At 41.3% G+C, this 12,855-nt stretch overlaps 1 protein-coding gene and 1 pseudogene across 2 annotated transcripts in view; one reads left to right on the forward strand and one right to left on the reverse strand.

The window, feature by feature from the left end:
* The window catches only part of ILRUN (inflammation and lipid regulator with UBA-like and NBR1-like domains), an 89,568-nt gene that overhangs the window by 68,828 nt on the left and 7,885 nt on the right, over window positions 1–12,855 (forward strand). The window contains exon 4 of one of the 2 annotated variants that reach the window (XM_072945218.1): window positions 4,952–5,280. In XM_072945218.1, coding sequence (XP_072801319.1) covers window positions 4,952–5,280 — 329 coding nt within the window. The remainder of the gene's footprint in view (window positions 1–4,951; window positions 5,281–12,855) is intronic. The other variant, XM_072945219.1, reaches the window with a different exon arrangement.
* Window positions 3,172–3,942, reverse strand: LOC102524658 (small ribosomal subunit protein eS6-like; annotated as a pseudogene).

Below are 12,855 nucleotides of genomic sequence, written 5' to 3' on the forward strand. Positions count from 1 at the left end.
TATTAAACTAAAGAATAAAGTTTAATATGCATCTTGTGGCAAGATGGGATAGGGAGTGAGAATGGGTAGAGAAGCAGAGCTGAATCGAGGCTGTTTCAGCAGTCACCCTGCTGTGGATGGGGCCTTGGCCTGACATCAGGAGTTGTCCTCCTAGGAGCTAAGGAACTGCAGCCTGACTCTACTCTCTTCCCTCGCATTTCTACAGGAGGAATTTGTACTTATTAAAATTTTATATATATTATTAAAGGTTTCATCATATGTAAAAGGGATGAGTTGAATGAAGTACTGTTTATAGTACCTTTTAGATTCAGAATTCGGGCTCAGGCACATTTAAGAAAATCACCTTAAATCAAGACATTCTAAAATCAGTTTCTCCATTTGCTTACTAAGCCCTGACTAGATTTGACACCTTCTTGGCTTCTTTCTTGGCCATCCTGTTGGCCCATTCTTATTACTGATGTCAAAGATCATATTTCTGTAGGTAAAGATACTGGGAAATGGAACTGACTTAACTATAGCTTTGGTTCCCTGACACTTGGTTCCTCAATTTCCTGTTAGGAAGAGATAAGTAGGGGTTTAAAAAGCTATAATAAGAGCTAGGAGTTCTTGGTCATCATCTTGGTCAACCTCTAACTTGAAGTCTGATCTTGGGACCATCACTTTACCTCCAGACCTCAGATCCTTCATCTAGAAAGTGAAGCAGTTCCATTAGATGGCCCCTAAGGTTTTTACAATTGTGGTTTTATCATCAGAGATAGTAAAATATCTGACTGGCAATTTTAATCTCAGTAATCAAGTGTTTTGGCAAGAATTGGAAATGGCCAACCTCTCTGAAATAAGCCTATTGGGCCCATATTTGTTATTCTTTTTCTTTGTTTGATTTAAAACACACACGCACATTATGTATGAGATGAATACATTCTAAAATGTGAGGTCTAGAAGTGTAATATCTTAGAGGGCTCACATTGTACCATGTAGAAGGCATGTTTTGCTGTTCATAATGACCCATCATGATAATAAGTTTAGAGAATCAGAACTGGAGTGTTTATTATTGGTGTTTATTTATCAGTGGCTTCTTAAGTGACATTCCTTTTACAGTTACTCTGTAGAACCTGTGAACAGTATGGAAAAATAGCCAAGGTAAAGGGAGTGCAGTGGCTCAATTAATAAGGCTCAGGGAATTATATTAAAGAAGTTTTAGTTCCCAAAGCCAGGGGGAGATGTCATTAGTCTCATATACTGATAACAGCCTTCAGAAAAATCTGTCCTTTCTCATAAGTGTTTAGTTTCCTGAGCTTAGAGAACATGAGCTAAGAAGCCTATGACCTGCAGCTGAGTATGCTAAATGTATGATGTTCTTCTAAAGAATTTTGGAAAACGGGTGGAAGACAAAAAAGTAGGAATTAATGTATTGTAAGACAAGGCATGTTCACTTGGGAAAATGAACAGTAGAGTGAAGGAATGTTGCCTTTAGTTAGAAACCTCGAATAGGAGAGTATAGAATGAGTCTCCCTTAGGCTGCCTGCCATTGAATTGTTCTTTCAGGCCTATATCATACTGGTTTACAAGATTGGGCCTCGAATGAAAGTCTTGAATGAAAGTCCTCTGATCCGCCATTCTTGGCACTGTTTTGGATTTCTAAGTGCAGTGCTACACTTCCTTTCCAGGCTTACAGTGTTAAATCGATAGGTTGAACTTTTATGGTACTAGTTCACAAGAAGATTCTCATGTGATTTAATGCTGAGTATGTCTGAAATGGATGCCCATTCCTGTGATCCATGCTAGTGCTGCTAGTGACTTTAGCTTCCTCTTAGCAAGAGGTTAAAAGAGTTGCTCATTATAGAAGTGAACAGTAGATGTCACTGCATGTCCACTTACTAGGGTTTTGGATCATAGCTGTTGGGTACACCAAGTTCTTAATACAGCTTCCAAACCACTAACCTTAAATCGAGTATTTGTGGCTGATACTTAAGATCCCCTTCCTACAATGCTGTAAACTGACTATACTTTAACACACACACACACACAGACACACATACACACACACACACACAAAATCCCCTTTCTCAGATGTAGAACCCATATTGAAAATTGAGGACAAACAACAATCCAAAGAGGGTTTCCCTCAGTTTCCTTCACTTTTAGTGTATTTGTTTTATACAGTAGTCCCCCACTTATGTGCAGGGGTTACATTCCAAGACTCCTAGGGTGGATGCCTGAAACTGCAGATGGTACTGAACCCTATATATTCTGGGTTTTTTCCCCATACAACATACCTATGATAAAGCCTAATTTAAAATCAGGCACAGTAAGAAATTAACAACAACAACTAAACTACAGTTGAACAGTTATAATAATATACTGTAATAAAAGTTATAGAGATGTGGTCTATCTCTCAAAATATCTCATTGTCCAAATTTAATTCCTTTTCCATCTTACCTAAGCGCTTATCACTCACTGTGACTGTAACTTTTGCAGTTTAAGGTACAACGGCAAAACAAGCATGAGTTTCTTTTTCCTTCACAGTTTCGTGGATAGAAAATTTGTTACCATAGATCGTAGCAACCTCAGCATATGATTTTTTTTCTCTCCTTACTCAGTTGAGAACTTTCACCTTTTCACTTAAAGGAAGCCACTTCAAGGCTTCTCTTTGGCATATCTGAATTGCCAGCATCAGTACTCATATGCTTTGAGGCCACTGTTAAGTAAAATAAGGGTAACTTGAATATAAGTACTTCCATACCCAACAGTCGATCTCATAACTCAGATGGCTACTAAGTGACTGACGGGTAGGTAGTGTATACAGTGGGGGTACACTGGACAGGGGTGATGCACATCCCAGACCAAAGACTGGGATGGCAGGAGATCTCATCACACTCTTGAGAACAGTGTGCAATGTAAAACTTATGAATTGTTTATTTCTGACATTTTCCATTTAGTATTTTTGGACTACAGTTGACGGGTAACTGAAACTTTGAAAAGTGAATCACGGTAAAGGGGACTCCTGTTATTCCCGTGTAGCTAACTGATGAAGTTTTATTTGCCTTTTCCTGTCAGCCTTGCAGCAGTTATTTAGGAGCCTGGACAGTTTTTCATATTTATTTTTAGCAAGGTTCATACTTAAAAGTTTCTTGGACTTTCTTTCTTTCTTTTTTTTTTTTGTCTGATCTTATTTATTTGTTACTCTTAGAACATCTTATTTTTGACTGGATTCAGACTTAGAGGTAGAAGCTCTCAGAGAGGACAGCCTCCGTCTCTTGGCAATCTGTTCCCAGCGTTTTTCTTTGGCCTCCTTCATCCTCTTAGCCGAAAGTTTAGCATATTCTGCAGCCTCTTTGTTCTTCTTAGTATGCTGTTTCTTCAGAGCAATGCGCCGACGTTTGTGTTGCAGAACACGTGGGGTAACAAGACGCTGAATCTTGGGAGCTTTGGTCCTAGGTTTCTTACCTTCTTTGTTGAGGGGCTTTCTCACAACCTACTGGCGGACACCATATTCTTTAGAGAGGTTGAAAAGTTTGCGGATTCTGCTAGCTCTTTTGGGCCCCATGTGACAAGGCACAGTAGAATCGGTGAGTCCAGGAATATCCTTCTCCCCTTTTTTTATGATGCCAAATTGAAAACACTCAGATTGGCATCCACGATACAACCCCGTACAGATTTGCGCTTCCTTTCTCCAGTCCTCCTTGGCCTGTAACAGGAGTGCCCCTTACTCAGTAGCAGGCGGACTCGGCCATGGGTCAAGACACCCTGCTTCATGGGGAAACCTTGTTTGTCGTTCCCACCACTGATTCGGACCACTTAACCCTTCAATTCTTCACCCAAAGCGTCAGCAGCAACTTCTGTGGCCATGCGCTTCTCATAAAAGGTCCGAAGTTTGCATTCATCGTCCACTTCAATGAGTTTCTGGCAGCCGGGGGCCAGGAAAGAGATGTTCAGCTTCATTCTGAGCAACCGACTGCCTCCGAGGCGCCGCGAAAAGGGCTCTTGGACTTTCTATAGCTTGTTTTTTGAAACCTTCCAGCAGGAAAATAACTAGACGCCACCGTTGTCTGAATTGAGGTGCTGAACCGCAAAGGAAACTACCACTTTCTTTATTCGTTTCTTCTTGAACCCTTGGCTTTGGCAGTTGAGGAAATAAGAACTGAATTATGACCAAAATTCTATGGTGCATCTTTTAAAACAAATCTCTTATGGTTTCAGTATGGATGGTAGGGTTTCCTTATCTGACAGAAAGACAAAGTTGGTTTTAAGTTGGATTATTTTAGAAAGTCTGAGGCATACTAAATTTTAGTATCTTTTGATCACGTAGATGGTGAAAATAGCCAGGGTGATATCTGTTCTAATATATCAGAGTTACTGCTGGTTTACACCTGTGTCCTGGTTCAATTATTAATAGCTCCCCCTTTCACTCTTAGTTGTCCTAGTTTGGATAATATATGCTCAACTTTTAATGCCTCAAAGATAGTTGATAAGTTACAATCTTAAAAATTATAAGTTGGGTTTTTGTTTTTGTTTTTGTTTTTTGAAGAGTTATACCTGGCTGAGTTTCCTGAGTCAGACACATGCAAAATAAAGTAAAAACCACAAAGAGTTTGTGATTCTGGGAAAATGGCTTTTGAGTTTCTATATATTGATCATGGTTCTCCGTAGTAATGATTTCCAAATTTGGTTATGCATCAGAATCAGAAAGTAACCTTTTTACAAATAGTTTCATGGGTCTTACCACAAGTCTACTGAAGTTGTACCAGAGTCTGAACTTGACTTTACCAAAAATGTAGAACTGCATGCTGTGTAAATGTACTGGATTTCTTTGTCAGTAAGTTTCTAAAGTAGCATTTAGAGGAACATTTCTTTCTGTAGTTTGGGTGGTGTTCGGGGGTTCTCTGTGATGGCTGCTTTGAGCCTTGGGGGATACGCCTGGCATTGACATGAGTCGCTTTTTTTGTTTCAGATGTCATCTGGGTCATTCTCAGTGTGGAGGTGGGTGGACTTCTAGGAGTAACGCAGCAGCTGTCGTCTTTTGAAACGGAGTTCAACACACAGCCACATCGCAAGGTAGAAGGAAACTTCAACCCGTTTGCCTCTCCCCAAAAGAACCGACAATCAGATGAAAACAACTTAAAAGACCCTGGGGGTTCCGGGTTCGACTCGATCAGCAAAAACACATGGGCTCCTGCTCCTGACCAAACTGAGCAAGATGAGAATAGACTCTCACAGAACTCTGTAAATCTGTCCCCCAGCAGTCACGCAAACAACTTATCAGTAGTGACTTACAGTAAGGTAGGTGCCCTCGGAGAAGAGGAGAAGGGGTAGGTGGTGGGCCTTGGGATTTGTGATACCCCTTCATGGCAAACTTAGAAGCCTAGAATGTTCTTTAAGACTGCTTAGCTCTCCTGCCAACGCAACAACACAAAAACCTACCCCTTCTCCCCTCCCCCCTTCCCCATCTCCATGTCCTGTGGATATTACTCCATTCACATTTATAACTTACTGTTGTCTTTCTGCTCTGGTTTGGGTGTTGGAAAGAACAAAGTTCTTTACCTTTAGCATAAAAAAAAAAGTCAAAATATCACCAGCCACGCCTCCAGTGTAAACATATACTAAGTGTAGAACAATGGTACACCTTTTCTACTGTGTTTGGCGGAGGTGGGGGGTTGGGTTTTTTTTGTTTCTTTTTTTTTTTTTGGTTTGGGGTGGATTTTTTCCTGAGGAAAAAGACAATCTCAGTTATTTATCCTAAATGTTGTTGGGCTTCCACTTTATTTACCTTGTTTGCGTGTCTTCTTGTTGATGTCTTTCCAGTCTCTTATGGCCCATCTACCTCCTCAGTTACAACCCAGAGTGGCCCAAGTGATATTTTGACTTTTCATGTGTGAGGAATAAGTGAGAATTGTTTGTTGAGTTAATCATGATTTTAAATATTCTGATTGTTCTAAGACAACCTTCTAGGTGTTTGATTTTTTGATCTGTTTCTCTCTATGCTAGGTGATTAAACAGTACCTCCCTTACTCTGCTGAGGTAATGATGGTTCCTGGTTGTTGGTTTTGGTTGGTTGAATAAAGCCCTGATGCTGAGAGCTCACTGTTGTAGGTGATTCGTATGGCAGGGCCTGTGAACATTCCTATGCATTCTTTGGCTAGTAATGTAGGATATTAGGCCCAGCATCCCACCTGTATAATCATATAACTGTTAAGTCTTTCCTTGTTTCATGTTGGCATTCACTCTCAAAATTTTAAAAATAGAATTGATGTTAATTTGAGGGACAACTTACTCTGTTGTAAGAATAGTATTTTTCTGACCAGTACGTTATATGTGGTCCAGATCAAGAGGTAAATTAAGAAACCCAGTGATATGAATTCTTTTACTTCTCATGGTCTAGCAAGAGGAACTTCATTCAGTAGTAGTGTAACAAGGGATTGATTTATTGGTTGGATAGTCATTATAAAGGATTGTGTAGAGTTATGTTAGTCATACAGGATATAAGAGAAGTCAATTGCCTATATTTGAGGAAAGACTTTACACCTTAACACTCTAACAAAAGATTTTCCTCTAAGCTGCCATAACTCCAGATTTTTCTTCCTTAAATTTAACCCTCCAGGTTATGACCATTCCTGGTGGTACAGGCCCTAAGCTAAGCATGCCCTATTAGAACAGGAACTTTGAGGCAGCCAAATGTAATGGGAAGATGAGAATTGGAGGAGGCAAAACCAGTTGCTCAATGCTTTCTGTAGTGGAAGTCCCTTCACCCAACTGTGAACTACCTGGCATCACTGTGGTCTTAGGCGGGGACTAGTGTTCCTGGCCAGGGCACTGCACTCATTTTCCCGAGTTGTGAACCTGTCGTTTTTCGCTCCTTTAGGGCTTTAGGGACTGATGCATATTAACTACATTATTGCCCTGGCTTAGGGTGGGGGTGGGAGGTTATCAGAATGCATTACCTACCACCCTTAATTGAGGTCCTAACATGCTGCTTGTTTTGGAAAGGCCAGGCTGTGGTAAGGCTCTAGAGATATTTCTTGAGGTTGATGAACTCATAGTATGTTACCTAATTTTTTTCATGAACTCTGTAGCATCATTTAGAAGTAGCACCACAGAGAAAACTTCTTATTGGAGATATCCAAGTCTATAGGCTGTAATGCATTGAGAATGTGGCACTTGGACCCCAAAGAGAAATTGAAGCCTCTTTTTTTTCCCCTTAAGTTAAGCACAGTCTTATTCAGAAAGCACTTAGATGAGCCCTAGCAAGTTCTCTGAAAGCCTTTCTGGCTAAAGGGTGAGTCAGCTCCACCTTTTAGGTCTCCTTAGGAATGGGGTAGACTGTAGACAGTTACCAGTAAATATTTATCAACACATCTGTGCACTATTTAGAGCAGCATACGTTGTTAAGTAAGGAAATTTGAAGAATAAAAGAAGCTATCCCTACCAACTAGCAGCTGTCAATACAGTAGGGGAGATGAAACATGCAAACAGTTCAGTCAAGAGGAGTTTGCATTTGGTCAGTAGAGGACAGCACAGTCAAAATGTGTAATTTGTGTGCATGGCTGGTTAGTTAAAGAAGGTTGAGATGGAGTTGATGAAAAGGGCTTTTCCACAGAATGGATAAATTTGGAAAGACAGGAAGGATGATGTTAGGAGAATAATTTTAAGTGCTTAAAGGCAGAATGAGTAAGGGATATATGATCAGGAGATAAGGATGATAGACAGTGGGGATAAGTTCAGTAGGTTGCATTGTGTTCCTTTGAGCAACAGTGGATGAAATAATTACAAATGGTTTTGAAAAGAATGGGAGTGTACTTAAATGGATATCTTAAAGCAGAGATAATTCATAATTCTAAATACTGTGTATTTGGCTTGAGAATATAGGCTATTTTTAAAGGCAGTCATGCTAGAGGTTCTGAAGAGGTAGCCTTGACAAAGTGACAAGATGGGGTAATCTACTAGAGTTATTTTTTAAACAGTTCTTGTGTGCCAGGTGTGCTGCCAAGTACTTTACATGTATCATTTCATATTTTGATAAGAAAACCAAAGCTCCGAGGGGCTAAGTAACTTGCCCCAGCTAGCAAGCTAGCAAGAGGCAGAGCTGGCATTCAAATCCAGGTGCCACATGATTAAGGTATTAGTAGATGAACCTGGGCTTTCCCTAGATCCTCCTGTTGGGCTGAAGGCTATGTTGAGCGAAAGCGTTAACTGACTTGATGACCAGTATCGTCAAGATGTGAAAGAAGCAGAGTTGAAATAAGTGGCTCTAATGTAAACTGAGGGTTGCCTGTGGCATCTTCTTTTTGAAGAGTTCCCCTGTGTGTTGAGTCTTTAGTGGCTTCTTTTCCTGGTTGATAAAAAATAAAAACTATTTTTTTTAATTTTCAGGGTGCACCCAACCATGTGGCGTTTATAATGAATAACCCTCTTATTTATGAATAAGTGGAAAGGATGAGAGATCCCTAGAGCTCAGAGTTGGGGCAAGTGTCTTCGGTTTACCTCAGGTACCATCTTTGTTGGATGGGTAGGAAGAGAACCTGATGTGGTATCAAGGATCACTGAGTTGGCAATAGATTTGATTCACTCTAAAGAAATTCCCTGCCTGCCATTAAGGCTAGGAAAGGACGTGATGCTCTTGGAAGCCTGTGACCAGAGTTTTAGTAGGCAGATACAGTTTCCTGCTGCCTCCATAGTTACAGTTTAACTTGCTAAGGTTGGTAGGATGAAATGAAAAGATTGCTTCATGCACCTGCTCTATGAGGGCTGGGTGGATGTCAACATAATGGCACATCTGTCAGTGCCAGGAACTGGATACCCCTGGAGCCCTTCCTCAGCTGCCCTTGAATAACCGTAAACTCTCTAGACTCCATGCTCTGCCTTAGGGGGAAGCTCTGGGTGGGAATGCCTGCCCTAGCTCCATCCCACAACACAGAGGGCCTGCCCCTCCCTGTGTGAGAGCTGTCAGAGGGAGTTAGAAAGTTAAGTATATGCTGACCTGCTCCAGAATTCATAAATCTGACTCTGTGCTTTTGTTAAAAATTGGCTGACCTGTCCTACGTGAACAGTCAGACCAAGTATTAATAAAGGTTAGATGCTGTTTTAATGAACCCTTTTTATGTGATTAGCTCAAGAACCTCTGAGGACAGTCACACGGTGCTCACCATTGACTCAAGGCAGTCTTGCCATGAATTCTAACTCTGACTCATCTCTGAAGGCCAGGACAGCGTCTGTTTGGACAGTGTTAGAGTAGGAAAAAACAACCGATAGAGGTATGGAAGGAGAGAATTAAATACTTTTTTTTATTTGCCCATAATTTTTAAAATTTCTAGATGTTTTCCAGGAAGGCCTTACAGAGAAGTAGGACACAACAAGACAACCAAATGATCTGATTCAGGACATCTGAGAATAAGAGTGTGGCTGGCCCAAACCAAGGAACTGTTTTTTGGGACAGCCCAAATGCTTTGCTTCCTTTCTCTAAAGAGTAATGATTTACAATCTGGGGGAGCTGAAAAGAATTCCAAACTCATTTATTTTGTTACTTGGACTGTGCCTCTTATTTTGTGTTTGTTCTTATTTAAAAAAAAATGTTTGGAGCTGGTATTTGTCATATACTCCTCCTTTAAACTGATTATAGTCTGAGCCACTGTTATTACTTCCGCTTAGTGCTGGTTCAGGAGGAGAACCATGTTATTATCTTTGGGGGAGGTTCATCGTGCTCTTCCAGCGTCAGCCACTGCCGAGTGCCATCTGCCCTGCCTGCCCACGTTTCCACCTGCTCCTCTTCCTCCCTCTGACAATCACCCTTTAGTACGTTTTGGATCTGGAGCCTAGAGAAGTTTCTGTTATGTCAGAAATCAACTCTCTTCTAACCTACTGCTATCTGTGTTGGATAAGGAATGGAAGATTTATTTTCCCTCTGTGTAGGTGAGGGTTTGGAAACATAGTAGAGGTTATAGGGGGAGGTCTGGAAAAGGCAAATCTTTTGCCATATGGGCCTGAGGATTTAATGGCTTGTGGATCTTATTATCTACTTTGAAGTAGCTAATCAGTTTAACATAATAATAAGGGATGAGTTTAGTGGAATTGAGCCCAACATTTGCCCAGTACAGAGGGCACTGAATTTGACCCAGTGGCAGGTGGTTGGTGTCCTTAGCTGGGCTAATGGCAGTAGAGGGCAGTGTAGCCTTTCCGCTGCCATGAAACCTGAGTCTTCCTTCTCAGGTGCAGACCCTTTCCCTGAAAGATTTAAAGCTGGCACAGAGAGAAGCTGGAAGGAAAACTTGTGTCATTTGATATTTTATCCAGCTTGTGTTCTCCTCTGACAAGGGACAGGTAGCAGAAGCACACCACTCTCTGATGGGGGCCAATGAGAGTGCAGTAGTCAGAGCTGTAAAACTACTGTTCATTGAGCACTTACTATGTGCCAGGCACTGTGCTAAGGACTTTTTAAATTTTTTGTTATTAAAATGATCAATATACATAGTTTAAAGAACCAAGTAGTTCTACAAGTTTACTACAAAAAACTATAGTCACCTCCTTGCCTCCCAGCCCCAGTATGTGTTCCCCAGAGGCAGAGGCAGTGGCAGCAGTTTGACTTGCATTACTTTATTTAGTCCACACAACAGGACCATGATACAGGTACTGTTATTATCCCTACTTTACAGTTGCTGAGACTTGAGGTACGCAGGTTCCATGACCTGCCCAAGGTCATGGAGCTAGAAAGTGATAAAGCCAGGATATGAACAAAACCAGTTGTTCTTGACTCCTGAGCCTGCTCTCTTAATGATCCACTACATTGCTTCCCAATTACAAATAGTGTTCATGTACGTATTTTTATCAGGTGAGCTCACAGCTGCGGGCTAGGGAGAGGATCCTTTCTAAAGTGTACTATGACATTTCAAATGAGGATCAGGCCAATTATTGACCAAATGTTATGTGACTCCACTACTACTAAACCCCATTTCTCCACAAGCTGCTATGGAAGCTGTAGAAATCATCCTTTCTCTCCAGCTTCCATGAAGGGAAAGGATTCCCTAGAGCCTCTGGTCACTTGAGTTTAGATTTTTGTTGACATTGGAATTTCCAAAAAAAAAGAAAAGAAAAGAAATTTCAATTAACTCACTTTTGTGACAGTAACACCTGTACCTCTTGAAGTCACAAAACCTGTCTATACTCTGATTATGGTCAAAAGATAGAATCTCTGGAGTTATATTTTTCTGAGATGAATTTAAAATCTTCCTCTTAACATGCTTAGTATTTTAGAACTAGAACATACTTAGAGGCTGTCTTATATCCTGTAAAGCCAGATTTTGTTTCTGCAAAAGGTTTCTGGAGAAAGAATGTATTACAGTCAGTGCAAGCCCTGAGGTGGAAGTTTACCTGATTTGTTCAAGGAACAGAGTGAGGTAGGAGCAGAGTAGAGGGAGATGAAGTCAGGGGATAGAAACCAGATCACAGAAGGCTTTGTGGGCCCTTATAAAGGTTTAGGCTTTTGCACTGAGGGACACAGGGAACCATTAAAGGATTTTAAGCAGAGGGGTGATGTGGTCTGACTTAATGTTGTAACGGGATCCCTCTGGCTCTCATTTCAAGAATACAGGGCAAGGATAGAATCAGAGGACCAGTAGGGAAGTTAGTACAGTCATCTAGGTGAAGAAAATGCATACTTTGAATCAGCATGGTAGCAGCAGAGGTAGAAGTGGTCTTAGTCTGGATCTGGTTCGTTAGTTAGAGCTAATGGGAATTGCTTATGGGTTGGAAGAGGGGTGGGGTATAAGAGAGAATAAATGATAACACAAGGGTTTTTGGCCTGTGCGACTAAAAGGACAGAACTGCCATCAGTGGAGAGGGGACAGGCTGGTGTAGAGGTGAGGAGAGATCAGCAGGTCCATTTTGGGTACACTGGAGATTCTATAAACATCCAGATGGAGGTATCAAGTGAGCTGTTGTGTATCCACATTGGATATAGAGTTTAGGAGAGAGGTCTGGGTGGAGATATAAATTTGGGAGTCATGTCATATGGACAGTATCTAATGCTATGAGACTGGCTGCAGTATACTAAGTGATGAATATAGAGCAGGTTTTCTCAGCTAACAGGCTAAGACTAATTGGCATTTTAGGCCAGATTATCCTTTTTATTTGGGGTGAGGGCTGCAGATCTTATGCATTGTAAGATGTTTACCAGCCTCTCTGGCCTTTACCCACTTGACACCAATAGAACCTCCCTAGCCCTGAGTATAACAACCAAAAACAACTCCAGGCATTGCCAAATGCCCCTGGGACAGGAGCAGAATTGCCCTGCTTGCAAACCACTGATATAGATAGAGAAGAGGTCCACGGACTGAGCTTAATACTATCTAACATATAGACAGTCTCATGTTATCCAAAGCACCTTTACTGCATTTATTCTTGTTCTTAATTCACAACACTCTTGTGGCTTTTGTAGTTACACTCTTCATTTGACAAACCAATACAGAAGTTGTGAATTGCTCACATTCACACAGCGAATTGGGGGTGGGCCATGGGATGAACCTAGGGAACTATCTTGAGTCTAGTGTTCTTCTAGGCCACACTACTCCAAGGCTTGCTGACAGAAGCAAAGTTTGTTTGCTGTTCTCTGAAGGTAGTTTATACATTTAGTGTCAGGTTGTAGAGACCTCCTTGTTCATCTTCAGAAGCAGCAAAAGAGTTTGTGGCCAAGAAGGAAGCAGTGCACGGCAGCTGAGTGCAAGCAGTACCTGTCCCTGTTCGCTGGCAGATTAGCACATTCTGTACCAGAGGGGTTTGCCAGGAGACTCTGGTTTAATGAAATTACGGTGACTCTCTTTTGATAACCCAGAGGAACTAGTAAAGTCCTCCCAGCTTTGCTGGTGTTTG

Source organism: Vicugna pacos, chromosome 20 (assembly GCF_048564905.1).
Source record: "Vicugna pacos chromosome 20, VicPac4, whole genome shotgun sequence".
Classification (NCBI taxonomy): domain Eukaryota; kingdom Metazoa; phylum Chordata; class Mammalia; order Artiodactyla; family Camelidae; genus Vicugna; species Vicugna pacos.